The sequence below is a fragment of the Felis catus genome, chromosome B1 (assembly GCF_018350175.1).
Source record: "Felis catus isolate Fca126 chromosome B1, F.catus_Fca126_mat1.0, whole genome shotgun sequence".
NCBI lineage: Eukaryota > Metazoa > Chordata > Mammalia > Carnivora > Felidae > Felis > Felis catus.
In genome coordinates, this window is record NC_058371.1 from 188,735,356 (window position 1) to 188,754,133 (window position 18,778).

General features: G+C 39.9%; 1 protein-coding gene across 5 annotated transcripts in view; it reads left to right on the forward strand.

Moving 5' to 3' along the window:
• The window catches only part of KCNIP4 (potassium voltage-gated channel interacting protein 4), a 1,156,450-nt gene that overhangs the window by 1,032,238 nt on the left and 105,434 nt on the right, over positions 1-18,778 (forward strand). For all 5 annotated transcript variants that reach the window (XM_019829697.2, XM_019829694.2, XM_019829696.3 and 2 more), the window contains one exon: positions 12,546-12,670. In XM_019829697.2, coding sequence (XP_019685256.1) covers positions 12,546-12,670 — 125 coding nt within the window. The remainder of the gene's footprint in view (positions 1-12,545; positions 12,671-18,778) is intronic.

The following is an 18,778-nucleotide window of genomic DNA, read 5'->3' on the forward strand; positions in this document are numbered from 1 at the left end:
TCTGTTGCTTCCCACTGGATTTTTCTACTATTTTCTTACTGTTAATGTGGGCCAATGGGGTAGCGTTATAACTATTTATAAGAAGTTACATAGAAGCTTAGATAACCAAAAGCCTTCTCTATTTTTTCTTTTATTAATAATTTTAGGATTGGTCACTCATGCACTTTCTAATAGGAGTTATAAATACCTATTTTCCATTAGCGTTGACCTAAGAAGTGACATTTGGGCTGAACATGAACCCAGTCAATGCCAGTTTCTGCCTGTTTCGTTTAAAAAGTGAAATGGGAGCCTAACACTTCAGACTCAATTTTACACTCCACCAGGTCTATAAAATACAAAGCATTGCTATGTTAGCTGCTTAGATTGCAGGTTAAAGTTTAACTTTCTTACTTTTGAATTGCCTTCTGCCAGTGGATATAGAGCAGCAAGTGTGATAGGCAGAAGTACTTTACACGAGCATTGGTCCGTCTTCGCTTCCATGCTTCCAGAAAAAAAAAAAAAAAAAAGAACAATAAGACAAGTTCTGGGGCTAAGTAGGCAGAGGAACTTATTCACCTTTCAGCAAAGAGTTTGAGCCTTTGGGTAGAAAAAACAATTCCATGGTACATTGTAGTGTTCTCTGAATCTGCTCGACGGTAGACCTTCTTCAGTGAGTGTTCCTGGAAGTAATAAATTCACATTTAATTTATCTCAGTGACAGTGAAAAATTAGTCAACACTTTAGGTGAACAGATGTTAGAAGGATGAGTGGCAAAATCATCATCATAATAACAGAAAGCATGCATGTAGACTCCTATGATGCACCTTATGCTATGCAAATCCTTTGTATGTATTATTATATTTAATCTTTAGTTATTTTTCATTCAGTAGGAGATAGAATTATTTTGTTGTTGTTGTTGGCATTTACTCCCTTAGTGATATCACTGAGTTTTAGGGTCTTGTGTATGATTTATATGGTGATGACTCTGACATTCACATCTTTAGCCCTGACCATGATTCTCAACTCCGGACCCATATATCCATCCAGTCAGCTGACAACTCCACTTGGATGTCCAATTAGTGACTCTTCCATTAGAAGGAAGGTCTACATGAGCAAGGATTTTGTTGTTGTTGTTGTTGGTGGTGGTGGTGGTCATTCTAGTGTCCATAGTGCCTTGAACAGTGCACCTGGCTCATAATAGGCACTCAATAAATAATTAAATGAATGAAAGAATGGACAAATTGTCTCTAATATCCAGAACTATGCTAGACATTAGTGGTAACAACATAACCGGGATAGATCTCTTGTCTCCAGATGGTCACATCACAGAAGAAATGACAGATATCCAAGCAGGTCAATGATCTGAAGCACTCAGAGCTGAAAATAGACAACCATGCATGCTGCGTGGGAGTCTGAGAATGCCTTTGCTCTCGAAAGCCTCATCCACGTTGAGATGATCCTTAAAGAGAATAGAGGGAGAAGAGGAGAAAGAAAGGCAGATCCATGTAGAAAGAGATGGTGCAAGCTAGAGGATTAAAGTTGACAATGCAGGCTTCGTTCAGAGAATAGCAAAGTGTCCAAGAGATGATGTCATAAGGTGTGTGGAGAAAAATGACAGGCAGTAAAGAGAAATTATTGTCTCAAATTCCATTCCAAAAACTGGTCCTTATTCCTTTGTTAAGACCAAACTGAAAGAGTATAAAAAGTCTATTTTATTTATTTTTTAAAAATTTTTTAAATGTTTATTTATTTTTGAGGGAGACAGAGTGTAAGCAGGGGAGGGGCAGAGAGAGAGGGAGGCACAGCATCCGAAGCAGGCTCCCGGCTCTGAGCTGTCAGCACAGAGCCCGATGCAGGGCTCGAACTCCTGAGCCGAAGTCAGATGCTTAACCGAATGAGCCAACAAGGCACCCCTAAAAGGTCTATTTTAAATGCTTTCTACACATTATTTCATTTCAATCTCTTGACAGCCCTTTGCAGTAAGTCCTATTATTGTCTTCCTTTATGGATGAAGAAACTGAGGCATAGAGAGGCTAAGGCACTTTGCCCAAGGTTACAGAGCTAACAAAAGTCAGCAAAGGGATTCAAACTCAAGAAGTATAATAACAGACTCCTCACTCCTGAAGATTCTAGAACAATGCTTCACTAGTAAGTGTGCAATAATTATTAATAATCATAATTGCTTCCCTTTATTGATCACTGTATGTAATTCAAACAGTCTCTCAAAACAACTTCATGAAATTTATATGAATATTATTCCCAGTTTATAGATTTTAAAATTGAGGTTTGGGGAGGTCAAACACATCATCCAGGATCAGAATTGATAAATAGACTCAGGAGAGAGAAATTGGAGCAACTGAATAATTTGCTAGAACGAGTGCTCCCAGGCACCTTTCTTTTTATTGTAAGGGTGGCAACAGATGTTTCTGTCATTAACACTCGTAGTTCTACAAACAAGAACAATACTATGATTGTTTACTATGTGCAAGTCACACGTACGAGCTCATTTAATGCCCAAGGTCCCCCTACACTATACTATCAGGTTAGATTTTATGCTCACCTTTATACCATTGAATGTATGGCAGATGTAAGGCACAGAGAGTCTTGCTAACTTATCCTAGTCACACATAAATGCCCAGATGACATGTGGACTAAGCAATTGGCCTTTCTCTAAACCAAGAACTAGCTTAAACCTAGAAGGAACATAACATAACCTAGATCACTGCTCAGTTTTCCTAATGCTCTGTTTTAAATAGGACCATGACAGATAAATGCTTTGTGGCAAAGAGTTACTGGCATCCCTGATATTAGCCCCAAAACATCCCCCCGATACGCTGCAAGATATGCAGCAATTTATTATTACTAACCTTACCCAAACTTAAATAAACCCAAAGTTTATTCTTTACTTACTAAAGCAACACAAACCCAGTAACATCTTATGAATTGAACATTATATTTTACGTAAATAAAATTTCTATCTGTCTAGTTCATACCTGATAATGAGTGTTAACTAGACTTATTGTGGTGATCATTTTGCAAAATATGCAAATGTTGAGTCATTATGTTCTATAGCTAAAACTAGTATAATGTTATATATCAATTATACCTAAATAAACAAATGAATACCTAAAATTTCCATATGTTTATTCTTCTACAATGGGTTTTAAATTAATGTTTTAAAAATGTATCACCTGTATATTACCTTCTGAAAAAAAGTAAAGAGAATAAAGCCTTTTCCTAATGAACCAAGATCAAAATTTGGTCATTGACTGATTTCCTGTTATTATTACTTACTATAGTATGTGCCTTTCCAACTTTATGTTTCCTCCTCTGTTCTCAGGCAATCAGCTGTCACTTCTAGACTTTAGAGTCATTAACCTCACTTATAGCTTCCAACTTCTATGTCCTTTGTAAGTTGCAACATTTCTTCCAACACTGATTTCCCTCATCCGTAAAAGCAAGGTGACAATATTTGTGCATAGGGTAACCGTGAGGTTTAGCTATAATAATAAAACTGAAAATAATTTTGTTTACTACAAAGTACCAGCTGTCAAATGTTAGGTATTATTATTGTGACTCTGGGCTTCTTTTAGTTTGCATTCCCCCATCCTATCCCCAGCTGCTTCCAATGTGGAGTTAGAAGCGTATTCAAATTGTGGCTATAATATGCATGGGGACATCCTTAATGAGATAGGACTTGTGACAGGCATGTGGCAAATTGCTGTATGAGGAGTCAAGGAGAGCGGGATCTAGGCCCAGATCTGCTGCCAATGTGCCCAAAGGCCTTTGACATACAACCAGTAGTGCTAACACTCTATATTTTAATATAAATTTACAAAGTCAAGGGGCCGGATTCAAAAGCTGTTCAATGCGACGGTGGCTAGGTGGCTCAGTCAGTTGAGTGTCAGACTCTTGATTTCGGCTCAGGTCATGTCTTGCCTCAGGTCATGATCTCACGGTTCCTGAGATCCTGCACTGTCAGTGTGGAACCTGCTTGGGATTTTCTCCCTCTCTCTCTCTGCCCCTCCCAGTTCATGCTCTCTCTCTCTCTCTCTCTCTCTCTCTCTCTCTCAAAATAAATAAACAGTAAAAAAAAAAAAAAAAAAAAAGAACTTCAATTCTAAGGTAACTCTATTTTCTGTCTGCCTAGAGCCCCTTTGCCACTAATTTTCTGATTCTAGGTTGGGTGTGTGATTTCCAGATAAGTGAAGGATCATTCTCCTTCCTTTTCTTTGGCAGGCGGAACAACACAATAGTTACGTGAATCCTTGCACCGGACTATCCAGAGTTCATGCTCTGGCCGTGTAACCTTGGGCAAGTTACTTCATCTCTCTGTGCCAGTGTCTTCATCTGTAGAACAGAATTTAGTGTCCATAGTGTGCTGATGGGGATTTTAGGAGTTAATATAAGTAAAGTGCTTACACAGAGCAAACACTATAAAAAATGCTGTGTTACTGTTATTTGATTTTAGAGACAAACTAGAGAAAGTCTGTCAAACTTGAAGAGAAAATTTTTTGTTAGGCCATTTTTAATTTGGTGAGCTATCATGGGCTTTCTTCATCTCTCTCCATGTTTCACTGTTTTTTAAATTTTCTCTTTGATCGTATTTCCTCTCAGCTGTTGACTTTCCTGGCTAGAATATCAATCTGTTGGGTCTATCTTTATGTGTAAGTTCAATCACATCCCTTGTTTCCTTCTTCCCAAACCCCTGCATTTCTACTGTAGATTTTCTCTCTGTGTATAATGACTTGCAATATAATTTTTACACTGCTCATTTACCAAAGAGCAAGTAAGACCCACCATCTAGGAAATCAGAGCTCCTATCATAAGGAGTCACGCATGGTTGCTGCAGTAATAATATGGTTAACACTAATAACAAGCGTTCCAATTAGGTGATTCTATTTTAAAATCTAAGCTTGTGTAAAGAGTTATTATTTATGTTTCTAAATAAGGTAGAGACAATCCATTCATAAGTTCTGTGAAAAATATCCCCAGCCATTTACCTCTGAGTAGTTATATTTTATAAGTGCTTGAATTCGGTCATGAAATTGGAGAGTGATTCAAGCTCTCCTGGAACGGAGATTTCAGTGTCATTGCCCACAACCACCTCTAACAGAAGATATTCAAACTAATTGGCCATTTTGAAAATACTTTTCATTTCCTATCTGATACATATTTATGTAAATGTTGAATAGTATAAAGTACTAATTATAAAGGGCTTTCTTGGTCCCAACATCTTTTCAGGGCCAGAACTGAATAAACACATGTCTGACTAACAAAAATTGGGGGGATTCTAGTTGTTCAGGGTGGTCTGGGATGTGCTAGGCCTCCCACAGTGTTTCGGGTGGATTGATTGCTTTCTACTCCTGGTCTGTGCTCCATTAGCTTGGAGTTAATTGCTCATGTACTCTGCATGTGCAACTGAAAATAGCTCTGGGTGGGTGGATAGGTGTGTGGTCATGAACACAGCAAGAGTCGAGAGGGCTCCCAGATCTTCCTTTTTTTGAGATAAAGCATTTAATGTTGGCAAGGTTTAAATAGTTGCTTACAGCACTTGTCCCAGGTTTGAACTCCCCATCCGGAGAAGTCAAATGATTGAACAGAAAATAGGAAGACAGGTTTGTGTCAGATCTCACCTCCCCCACTTATCAGCTCTGCGGACTTCAGCAAATTCCTTAATCCTGAAAAACAGTTTCCTCAACTGAATACAACGCTGGCCCCTCTGATACTGTGAAGGTTGGAGCTAAGGAATGGAGCGCTGGTGTATATGGCATCCTATCAATGCCTGTTCAAAGTTTCAAAATAGGAAGAAAGAGAGGAAAGAAATTCCATCGGTGCCATGTGCAATAGCTTTTGAAATCTTCACATGGACAGCTTTATCTCTGTCCTGCTGGGTCAGATGTGAACATTAACGAAACAATAGCTAACATCTTCTCCTTATTCTAGCAGGTCTCACAAATAGTTTCCAATATGTAACAGTCAAGAATCTTCAAGCACTATTTAGCATAAATCTAAAACCTGGAGTAAAAATCACCCCCACCTCCAATAACTGCCACCGAACCAAGCTTCTGTAAATCATTTGTAACATTATCATTAGGAGGTGATCACCCTCATCATGATTTTATTGCCACACTGATTAAGTCACAATTAAACCAATTTAATAAAGGGTAAACATTGGGAATAAAGACTCAAAGGTTACTTTTATAGATGAGATAAAGCAATATAAGTCAAGCCAGCTGAATCTTTGGCTAGCCAAATCAATTTCAGCTCAAATAGAATTAAAATAATTTTTTTTAATGTTTATTTATTTTTGAGCAAGAGACAGAGTGGGAGTCAGGGAGGGGCAGAGAGAGAGAGAAAGGGAGACAGAATACGAAGCAGGCTCCAGGCTCTGAGCTGTCAGCACAGAGCCCCACAAGGGGTCAGAACCCATGAACCGTGAGATCGTGACCTGAGCCGAAGTCAGATGCTTAACCGACTGAGCCACCCAGGAGCCCCTCAAATAGAATTTAAAAGTCATGGTATTTATGATTCATTTTATAATGAAAAATGGATACATTATGTAAAGAAGGGTCATGTTGTATTAAGAAATGGACCTCCTATAGATACATCTACTATGTTTGGGAGGCTTATTCATTGATTTCCCTTTTTGTTTTTTTTAATTGAACATCTTTAGTGTGCCTAACTAGATACTGTCAGACTCATGTAGCCAGTGGTCTGGCAGGACCTAGGTAGAAGGAGCCAGTAGCCTCCCAGTGTCCATGCTATGACGAAGCAAGTCCCCTCTCTGTGTGCCCAGCCTGGGTTCTAAACCAACTTTCCGAATGGAGTGACATTGTTCATAAAATGGTTTTATGTCAGCATTACAGCCTTTGTTTCCAAAAACCTGTTTTAGGGAGGCAGACCTCACACTCATATTTGTAAAGCAAGATGTTCTGTAGTTATGTTCTGGAGGGTATGGTTTGATCTCGGGTAGAGTCAGGTTTGCATAAGTGTAGGTCGGGCAGTAATAATCTTCTACTGTACTGTAAGAGAAGTTGTGAGAAGGAGGAGAAAGACGCCTATTCTTAAAACTCATTCTGTAAATTCCAATTTCCAGCCCACCTGAGTCACGACCTGAGGGGACTATTTACTCAGACATAGGACAACCTTGGCCCTGACAGAGTTAAATCTAGGAAACAAATAACAAAAAGAGACAGCTGGGAAGCTCAAGGATGTCTGGGTTTGGGAATTAGTTGTCTGATTAAAATTAAATCTGTTAGAAGATTCATGAATTAAAATGCTGTTTGTATTCAGCTTGTCTCGGGATGCAAAAGCAGCACAGAATTAGCAACTCAGCAAGATGCCTGCCTACTCAAATCTTGGCAGAGGCCTGAACATGATTCAGGTGGCCAGGGTCCCACCTGGTTCTGGTTTTAATCTCGGACAAACCACCCAGCCTTCTTGAACCTCCATTTCTGGGCAGCCAAATGTGTCAAAGCAAACAGACTTTTCGGTGTTTTTCCACCTCTGAGACAGCATCCCTTCCACACCTATTCTCTTTGTTTCTAAATCAGTACAGTTTCAACAGCCACCATGGTGATTTCTCGAAGGTGCTCAGACAGGTTTCCCCTGAGGTATAGGGGGTTCACTGGCAGCCTGAAACATTTTTCTGCTAGGATTTTAGACCAAAATATATAACTGTTGCCATCTCTAAAACCAGGGATCAAATCCCAGCTCTGTCCCTTACTAGCTATGTGACCCTGAGTAAGTTACTTAAGCTCTGTAAGTCCCAGTTTATTCCTTGTAAAATAAAGGCAAGAATAGGTCTCCCACAGCATTTTCATCAGTATTTAAATAAGATGATACACAGTCAGAGCAAAAGCTCTCTGTAAAGTCATGATTTTTATTAACAATCTCAGCAGAATGCTTAAAAAATTGGACTTTAAGGTGCTAAAGACACCTGTGTGCCTCATGACTAACCAGTGATTTGACCTTGAACAAGTTAGACCTTCCAAACCATAGTTTTCTCATCTATAAAACGGGGATGCAGATCCCTCTTTTGAAGGGTGTTGCAAAGATTAGATGATATCATTGGCTTCCCGACTGTCTCGTGCTCACTGAGCAAACTTTGCGGGTAACAAGACCCGCTTTTATTAGTGTTGTGGATCATTTGAATATATGTGGGTGTATCCGTTTCCTAGGACTACCATAACAGAACGCCACTGACTGGAGGGCTTGAACAGCAAACTTATGTTCTCACAGTGCTGGAGGCTGCAAGTCCAAAATCAAGATGCCTGCAGAGTTGGTTTCTCCTGACACCTCTCCCACTGGCTTGCAGATGGCTGTTTCCTTGCTGTGCTCACACATGGCCTTTCCTGTGTGTGTGTGTATTCCTGGTGTCTCTCTCTCTTCTTATAAAGACACCAGTTACATTGGATCAGGGTCCCTATGACCCCATTTAATGTTAACACTGCCTTAAAAGCTATATCTCTAGGGGCACCTGGGTGGCTCAGTCGGCTGAGTGTCCGACTTTGGCTCAGGTCATGATCTCTCACCGTTCGTGAGTTCAAGGCCCACGTCAGACTTTGCCCTGATGTTGGGGAGCCTGCTTCAGATTCTGTCTCCCTATCTCTCTGTCCCTCTGCTAGCTCACACCCACTCTCTATCTCAAACTTAAATAAACATTAAATAAAAACCTTTTAAAAGCTGTATCTGTACACACAGCCATATTGGAGGTTAAGCCTTCAACATACAAATTTTAAGGGGACACAATTCAACCCACAATGGGGCCAGAAGTCAGAATGCTGGGATTAAGGAGAAAGCAGGAGGTTGAAAATGGGCCCAGTGGACCTAGACCACTTTTCTGAGACATTTGACAGTGCAGAAAGGAGAGGAGAAAAAAAAAAAGGTTATTTTTATCATTGTTACTTCTGTGTTGAGAGAGAATATGACAAAGTAGAAAGAACATTTGACATCATGGATTTGGGTGTAAGCCCTGTGTCTATATTTCTCCTATGTGACATCTGGTCACTCATTTTTTCACCTCTATAAGACTGAGTATCATATGTGTAAAAAAAAATGGACAATTATGGGGTGCCTAGGTTAAGTGACCAACTTCAGCTCAGGTCATGATCTCATGGTTCATGGGTTCGAGTCCCGCATCGGGCTCTGTGCTGAACGCTTACTTAGAGCCTGGAGCCTGCTTTGGATTCTATGTCTCCTTCTCTCTCTGCCCCTCCCCTGCTTGTGCTCTGTCTCACTCCATCTCTCAAAAATAAATAAATGTATAAAAAAATGTTTTAATGGACAATTATATTTGAGGTTATTTTGAGGACTTGAATTATATCAATGGAGCACCTAGCCCATCTCCTAGCACATAACAAAGGCTCAATTAAATGTTAAGCACTGTATTAAAATCCTCCCAAATGCATGGTCTTAAAGTGAACTCTGGAGAGCACGGCATGATTCTGCACAGGAGGGTGAGGAGGCTGGAAGGTTCCACAGGTTTCACAGTCCTGTGCAGAATCATGCTGTGCTCTCCAGTTTGCCTGCAGGAATCAGCCATGAGGGAGTGAGGCGGTGTTGCTTTTTCAACTTATGCTGGTGATTGCTGATGATTTCAGGTATGTTTTCAGAACCTGTCAGCCTTCTAGATATAGAAACAGCCCTTTGGCAGGTAAGAGTCATTAAGAAGTAAGGTACCAGTCAGCTGGGAGAACAAGAGTCCGCAGGCAGTTGCTTTAAGTGTGGTGCTTTGAATACTGCGTGTGATGCCCATCCTATCACACACTTAATTCAATTACACTGACCCTCCGGCTCTGGGTTTTTTGTCTCAGTCTCAGCATCAGCAAGTCTGTGACAGCTGGAGGGAAGCACTGTGTTGGTGATGCGGTTCAGATTGCTGTGTGGTTACAGAGGCCAAGGAGTGAATGCACTGTTTTGTTTCTTTCCAGTGGAAGGGTCAGTGGGTCTAGAGAAGGTTATGCTATGATTAAACGACTACTCTGAAAATATGATTAAAAATGCCCCTGCTTTTGCCTATACTGTGTTTCTCAGAACAATGCATGGTGAACACAGTAATTCCAAAGAAGGCATTTAAGGTCTACCAATGGTCCACAAATCTCAGTTTGAGAAATGATTTTCTAGAGGGCAGCTGAGGTTCAAGAGGTTCCAGGGGAATAGAAACTTCAGTAGTAACATCATTTGCTTACTGATTCATTGATTCACCATACAATTCTTGAGTGACTATGGGGCATCCGACTGTTGGGTCCAGAGGATATACAGATCTGTAAGGCTTTGCCCCTGTCTTCAAGGGACTCACAATGCATAAGACAGGCATGAACAGGTCATAATGTCATGTTTTCAATGCTGCATGAGAAATACGTATGGTGTGAGAAGTCTGCCTAGGGAGCTACCAGTTCTGCATGGTGCAGCAATCTGGAAAGGCTTGAGAGGAGGGAGTAGTATTTGAATTAGATCAGTATACACACACACACACATGCACACACACACAATATAATTATATAAATTATATTGTAAGTGACACAAAGGAAGCTTACGTGAGAATATTTTTCAAGAAAGCAGAGTCTATCTATTATCTATTTACATTACGTCTGCTCCACAGCTTTTATTCCTGCATTACTATATTTATTTACTTACTTATTTATTCTGCAACTACAGTAACAACACCGTCTAATTCATTGGATCAACAGAAATCTTAGGGAGCACCTCCTCGCTAAGCTCAGGACTTCCTGAGTAGAATCAACCCATTCCACTCAAATGTTCCAGTGAATGAAGGAGAAAATTGAAGGAGCCCCACTTGGGCTTTTTTGATTTTCCCCATAAAGCCCAATCTGAGGTCAATTTGTTAATGCCTAGCTGCCATTTCCCCACTACTTTCAGACCTTTGCACATCCTTCAGGTGCATATCTCGCTTACTTTCTCATCGATTTTATGCTTGTCAGCTCAAGTTTATTCTTGGGCTTCCCATCTTTTCATGTCCCATTTATTATTCTTATCCATCCGTCACTATTCTGCAGCTTTTCCATCTCACTGCTCCAAAATAATCTATTATAATATGAAAAGTACAAAGCACATGTCTGATTTTATCCCCTCTGCCTCATTTTGACAAACACATCCATTCCAAGTATTTGTTTGATCACAATTACTGGTCTTTTGCAAACTTGAGGGAAGTCATTAGGACATCCCAACATTAGAGTTCTGCTGAAACTAACTTTTCCCTGCTATGTGATAGCTCTGCCCCAACACTGCACTTAGTAAGACAGGGCAGAAAGTAGGTACAGGTGTTGGCGAGAGGCAGCATTAAGTATCAAAATGGTGGGACTTTTAACAACAATGACATTTCCAACTGACACATGAGACCTGGAATTGGAGCGCTAGTGGCCTGGGTGCAGAGCTAATGAAAAGGAGCTCTTTTCCTGAACCTCACTTGTCTGAGTTAGGAATCCATAGCTAAGAGGAAGGAATATAATGGAGGCTAGCAAGTCATGGTGTCAGAGCTGGTCCTGGATACTTCTGTCCCTGGTGAGTTATTTAGCTAAGGTGTCGATTGGACTATGGCAAGAATTTCTTAGGCCTCCATTGGGCCCCACTGCAAAGAAGGTAAAATTAATCAAGGATGGTATACTTTAAGACCTGAGCACCCAGATCCTAACATATTCCATCACCTCCCATCTCGTGTTCTACATAACTCTAGGGCAAATATGTAGAGGTTACCAGATGTGACTTGTGGGGAAAAGGAAAATGGAAAAATACCCTTTGGGGTCAATTGGGTTAAACAAAGTTAACCAGAATTGTTTATTGCAGGTCCTCTGGAAAATTAATTTCCACTGTTTTGGTCTCAAACTACATTAATATTTACAGCATTTCCAAAATTTATATGGACACAAAATTGTTTTTACATAGAGTATCTTTGAAAACTTATAGTGTAAATATAACTCACAAAGCAAAGTTCAATATTTTAGAGTTTATTTCTAGCTATAGACTCCCCTGGCTGCAGAATACAGTCTAGCCAGAAGTTCCCCCCAGTCCAGTCCATCCAGCACCCATGAAGACTGGTTTTATGCCAGTCAAATCGGGGGCTGGTTACTTTATTCACTTCAGCACCCGACCTGACTATTTGTATCCCCAAGCCAAATATTTGATTTCAGTGGAATCCTCAGAGAGTATTGCAGAGTCCCACCTCATAGTTGTGTGACACATAGGGTGGAACTAATTGTCATTGAACTGAAATTCCATTTTATAACCAGTATTTGTTATATGCACAAATTTCTGGTTTTAAGGTTATTCGTGACTTTGTGTACTTTTCAAACTGTAGTATAAAAATGCTAGTCTCGTAATACCTAATGATTAGAGTTTGTGGGGAAGAAAGATTATGTGGTATTGTCTTAGCTTCATTCTATAAGTTATGGGAAATGTAAAGACTACTATTAGCCGTATGAGAATCCTTCCTCTGGAAAAATCACAGACGACCAGTAAATGTTTCATTGTTTTCCTGTGTTGTTGTGTATAAGTATTGGTGAGCCATGACTGTTCTTCAGACTCTTTTTGGTTCTTCTCCACAGACAGCGTGGAAGATGAACTGGAGATGGCCACCGTCCGGCATCGGCCTGAGGCTCTGGAGCTTCTGGAAGCCCAGAGCAAATTTACCAAGAAGGAGCTCCAGATTCTTTACAGAGGATTTAAGAATGTAAGGACTTTCTTTTTGACTTTATTTTCACACTATTCTCAGCAAATATATGCTTCTGTGAGAGCCCCATCATATGCACATTTCGAACGGATCTTTCCTAGATATGAATATTGTCAATATCCATTTGGACTTTGAGTCATTTTGGCACAAGAATGCTCTACAATGTGGGTGGACATTCTTAATTCAATTCGAAGTTGTTTTTTTTTTTTCTTTTTTGGCTATAATTACATCATTCCAATAAGCTTCAATTATTTCTACATTACTGAACTATAGTCTCATGTTTGACTTGAATCTTGACTATAGATTAAGGCCCATCAAACAACACCATTCCTAGCATTGGAGAAGAGTCACTATAAGTTTCTAAAAGACCATGCTACCAATGACTCTAGACCACAGGTGTCTGTAGGTCATCCCTGCATCTGGTTCTTTGTGATCCAGGTACACCCATGATTCTCCTTTCTGAGTGAATCATCTTCAAAAGCGGTGATAGTCCATACATACCAGAGGGTGAGGGTGAGAGACAATGAATGGTCTGGACAATTGATCAGGGACATACTCTCATTGAATACTTGGTATGTTGTGTTCAGTATTAACCTAGATACTGTAGGTTATTCAAAAGTCAGAAAAGATATTCTTCTGTTCTCAAGCTCATGGTCTATAGGGAGAGAAGTCTTATCATGAATTTATGAATTTATTTATGAAAGCATTTCATCCTTAAAAGTATCAAATTGTTGTATATCAAATGGCATACATGGGCTGGCATGTATTATGTACTTACACATATATAAACCATAGTAGCTACAGGTACCCTTTGAGATCCAAATTAAATTACATTGATGCTTCCTCAAGTCTTCCCCCTAACAGCACCGTTACATGGCCTGTGGACTCTATAGTGTCCAAAGAGTTCTGCTAATTCCATCCTCTTCCAATCTGACTGCCTCAGTTGCTACCTCTGTCCATCCTCATGCAGACCAGATGAGAAACTCCACCTCTTCTATGGTATCTACACAAAAATTTCCCCAGGGAATTGGTAACACTGGTCGACTTTTCAGAATATTTTTATAGGGTGCCATCAGGCATACTGCACACATACTTCCAGCATCTTGCTGACTCCACGGGGTCTCTGTCCACCCCATTTCTGCTCCTCACTACTTTCCTTGCCTGGGCATTCTAAATCTCTGTCTCCCCATTACTAATCTGAAGCCTGGTTCTCTGCTAACACCCAGGCTTTTGTGGGGGTAGGCTGAGTGGGAAGGGGGGGAGATGTCATGGAGGTAGGCACTTGCTCCACACAGACGGGACTCTCACTAAAAGAATCTTGATGTGCAGTCTCTCAAGACGACACATGTAAATCAACATGCATAAAGAGAAAGTGACTTTGAAAATGAGGCTAGAGAATTATTAGTCACATCTATGCTGCACAGTTTACAGAGAGAGCAAACACAAAAAGCAGCTGCAAAGACTACTGGCCACAGCAATCAGATACAGAATGGTTGTCAAATAAAGGAAAACTTAATCCAACCCCTCAGAATCCCTGCTACGTTATCACTCCGCTGCTCTCCATTTGGGGTCAGGCTGCCTTTCATCCCGTTTGTTGCAAATTGAAATCATGATTACTGCCATCGTTAACCTCCAGAGGCAGCATCTCTGCGGGTTGGTGTTCTCCAAGTGGCACTTCACAGAAATTGTCCAGGCTCTGACGTCTGCAGTCTTTTATTTTTGTTTTTTATTTTATTTTTATTGCTCTCTTTTATTTTTGTTTTTGCCTACTTATCCTCTTTTCTTCCTCTTCTCCTCTCCTCCTTTTCCAAACACCTTTTCTTTCCCCATTTCCCACCCTTCTGATCTTTGCTCTATTTCTTTTTCCTGTGTTCACTCCTTCCTACCTCCTTTGTCTCTTCTCCTTGTTATTTCACTTTATTTCCTTTATTTCACTTCTCTCCTTTCCTTCCTCTTTTCCTATTTTTCTCTTCTCTCTTCATCAAGTTATCTGCCCCCCCCCCATTTTGCCCCATGAGAAATTTCCATTGGACCTGAATGTGCCCAAAGCATATTCACATACTCCTTTACAACAAAGGACTCCACGATTTGCTCAGAAAATATTAATTGATGTCTCTGATAAATAAAACACAGTTGTTCTTTACATTTTGGTTATTTTCCCTTAGCCAAATGTACAACTCTAATAAATATACCCTGGAATATATCAAGAGAGGCATGAAAGCAGAGAAGTGGCACTCATGTTTTACAGGATGGCAGCAATCTGAACCAGCTTAGCATCAGAGAAAGCAAACCGACTACTTCTTGGTTTCCTGAACACCAATTATCTTAAGCGCATAAAATCAAAAAATCATTTCCATGGAACAAATTGGGTTATTTATTTTTATTTATTTTTATTTTTTTTTAAGTTTATTTATTTTTTGAGAGACAGAGAGAGACAGAGCATGAGCAGGGGAGGGGCAGAGAGAGAGGGAGTCACAGAATCCAAAGCAGGCTCCAGGCTCTGAGCTGGCAGCACAGAGCCTGATATGGGTCTCAAACTTGTGAACTGCGAGATCATGCACTGAGCCGAAGTCACATGCTTAACCAACTGAGCCACCCAGGCACCCCCCAACATAGACTGTTACTAAAAATTGGGAATGGGAGGAAGGAAAGATAGTAAGAGAACATTTCTCAGCCTGTCACTCTGTCTTACCCACTCAATCACCCCTGCATTTTTAGTTCTCTTACCACCTGCTGAACTGAGTCTCAAATCTAAGCAGCTGATAGAAATGGAGAATGTAGTACAGTGTTTTTCAGCCTTGTGAGTGCCTTGCAATCAAATAAAGGTTTTCTAAAACACAGATTGCTGAGCCCCAGCCTCAAAGACTCTGATTTAGTAGGTCTGAGATTGGGTTATTTCCCAGGTGATGCTAATGCTGCTGGTTTGGGGACCACACTTTAAGAATCACTGTGAAGCTATCATAAGCTTTGGGGATACTCAGACTCAGGTCCATATCTAACTTGTTTAGGCAGCTCCCTCTGAATCGGTGGCCTGTGTCCCTTATCTCTACAAATTGGGATAACAATATGTGCATTGCCTGAGGTTTCTTTCATTTTGGCTTTTTTAAAAATTTTCTGTTTTTGAGAAATTCAGATAATAAAAATGAAGTTCAATAAAAAATAAGTATTATAATATGTCTTCAAATAGTCAACCTCAGTTTTGTGTTCCATCAAAGTGGGGCAGTCATGGTTGGCCTACATACTCCCCCACAGTGTTTTGGGTTTTGAGCTACATAACTATGTATTAGCAAGCATGCTGAAAGATACAAGGTATTCTCTCCATTCAGCATTTTCAAACTTAACTGAAAGTTGAAATCATGCCAGGACCTTTAAAAATTGCAAATAGTTTGGTACCATGCTTGGTGATTCTGATATAATTGCTTTGGGAAGAAGCTTGAGCATCAGGATTTATAAAGCTCTCCAGGTAATTATAATGTGCAGCCAAGATTCAGAAACAAGGAACTAGAAGATCCTCGTCATGAGGTGCTTCTGTGATGTGACCTAATTGTGATGAGTCCTATAATGCCAAATAACAATGGTTAGACTAGCTACATTGGAACCTTATGATGTCCTTGGTGGGTTTCCACCCCTTGATGGGATGTATGTGTAGGTAGGTAACAGGTCTTGCCTCTGATTATTCTGACTCAGTTAAATCTGAGGTAATACTCAGTAATTTTTTCTAAACTTCTTAATTAAAAAAAAATCCCATGTAATATATAACTAACATAAAGCCACATTTGATAACCACTGACCCAGCAGATCATAGGAGTATCTAGATACATGATTCATAAACTTGATTTGCTGTTCTCTTTCAAAAGCAGGCGTAACTTCAGTTCAGTTTTAGGTGATCATGAATGGTCTTTTGGGGCATTAAGTTTTAATATAGCTATGCCTCTTTGACATTTACTTTCATTAATTAATAACTTACAGCATATTCTTCCCATTGTTCAAGGCACGGGGTGAGAATTACAAGAAGTTAGACCTAATGCTTTGGACACCTGGGTCTTTCCTGTCCCACATCATTTCCTGCTTCTTTTTCTTTTACTACTTTGAACTATAATAGATCAATGTATCCATTAGATTCAAATATATCTTTAAGGTATCACTTTAATTCTTGTTAATGTCTTTTTTCCCTAAAAATGCTAATTTCCTTTCTACCTAAAGATGAAGGATGTTTGTATTAGTTTTTTATTGTATGTAACAAATTACCACATATTTACTGACTTAAAAAACATGCATTCGTCATCTCACAGTTTTGAGGGTAAGGAGTCCAGAAGCAACTTAACTGGATTCTATGTTTAGAGTCTCACAAAGCTGCAATCAAGGTGTTGATTAGGCAACACTTCTTTCTGGATCCTCGATCCTCTTCCCGGCACACATAGTTGTTGGCCAAATTCATTTCCCTGTGATTGTATTTTTGAGAGCCCCACTCTCCTGCTGGATGTCATCCTGGAGCCACTCACCATTCATCTCCTGGCGGCTGCCTCTGATCCCTTGCTGATGGCCTTCTTGCAGACTGTCTCAAAACATGGCAGCTCACTTCTTCAAAGCCAGCAACAGAGAGTCTCCCTAGTCTGCTAAAGCAGAGTCTTATATGATACAACATAGTCATGGGCAGGACATCTTATTCCACCACTTTTGTATATTCCAGCACTCAAGACAAGGAGATTAAAAAGAATGTGACTTACTAAGAGTCACCATAGAGTGTGTCTATCACAGCAGTGTTCCTGAGGAGACAGCAACCCCAGGAGCCAGCAGCTGAAGCAGCTGATTAAATCTGAAGTCACATCTCAAGCATGGTTAATCCCCAACCTCGGTGTTGTACCTAAAATCCTGACACCTCCTTGGGGATTTTACCAGTAGTGGCACCAAACTTTTCCTTGATTTCTGCAAGAAGTTTGATGTTGTGGCCAAAGGAACCAGCAGGAGATAAATGTGTTTTGACGGGTTTTTTTCCTACACCACTTGAAGACTTTGAGAACTCATTGCATCTTTAAAAATAGATGAAGAGAACTGAGGATGAAATTATAGGGGTCTACATTTTTTACAAAGTACCTTTATATAAAAAGCACTGAGTCCCACTTATGGTGGAAAGGGAGGCAGGAGGAGTTTTGCGCATGCTTGAAAAAGAGCGGGATATGGTGTTTAGGATAGAGAAATAAGCTGCTAATTGCATAAGGCAATTGCTCTTTTGTCACGAGCCCTTGGAGTTATTCTTGAGGCTTCACAGACTGATTGTGTAACCTTCAGTAAATCACTTCATCCCTGGCAGCTTCTGTCTCCCTGTCAGCAAATTAGGGATTAAGATCTTTTCTTCCAATCATGAAGGGGGGTGGGTAATAATTGGTTTTGTTCTGCTCTTGAAAGACTCAGATAAAAGATCTTCCTTAAGTGCAAAGTATTACTCATGTACTTTAGAATCAAGGTATAAGAACAGAGTTAAAATGTTATTTTTCTTTGCCCTAGCAGAATTTTCTGTCAGACTTCCAGGAAGCAAGGCTTTCTGAGAAGTTTGTTTACCGGTCTCAGCAGATAAACATGGCTGCCCTTCTGACTTCCAAAGACTGGCATGGTACAAGTGCTTTACTGGACTCAAACCTTTCAACTGACATTTTCTACATTGGGCAGGAAGTTTAGCTTCTCTGAACATCAAATTCTCCTTCCAAGATTCAGGCTATTAATACCCATGCAAATGAGAAGATGATGAAAAATATTTTGCATAATTTCTTTCATTGAGAGTGTGCTCAATAGATATTAGAGCCCTTCAGCTCTTTCCTACTCATCCCACTAAGTACAAAAGTAACTAAAATCAAAATGAACATCCCGAGATGTCATCTTGAAGTATATTACCTTACATAAGAGTTTATATTAAATATATTCTGTGACATTTGGATGTTTCTTGCTTTATTTGTTTTTGTTTGTTTGTTTTGTTTTCTTGAAACTAATTAGTGTCATGCTAAACTTCTGAAACCATGTGAGGGACGTAAATTGAAATATGTACGTGTCTCATCTACAGTTAATTCCACCTTGTTGGAGATAAGTACACTTAGCTTTCTTCTTTATTCCTTG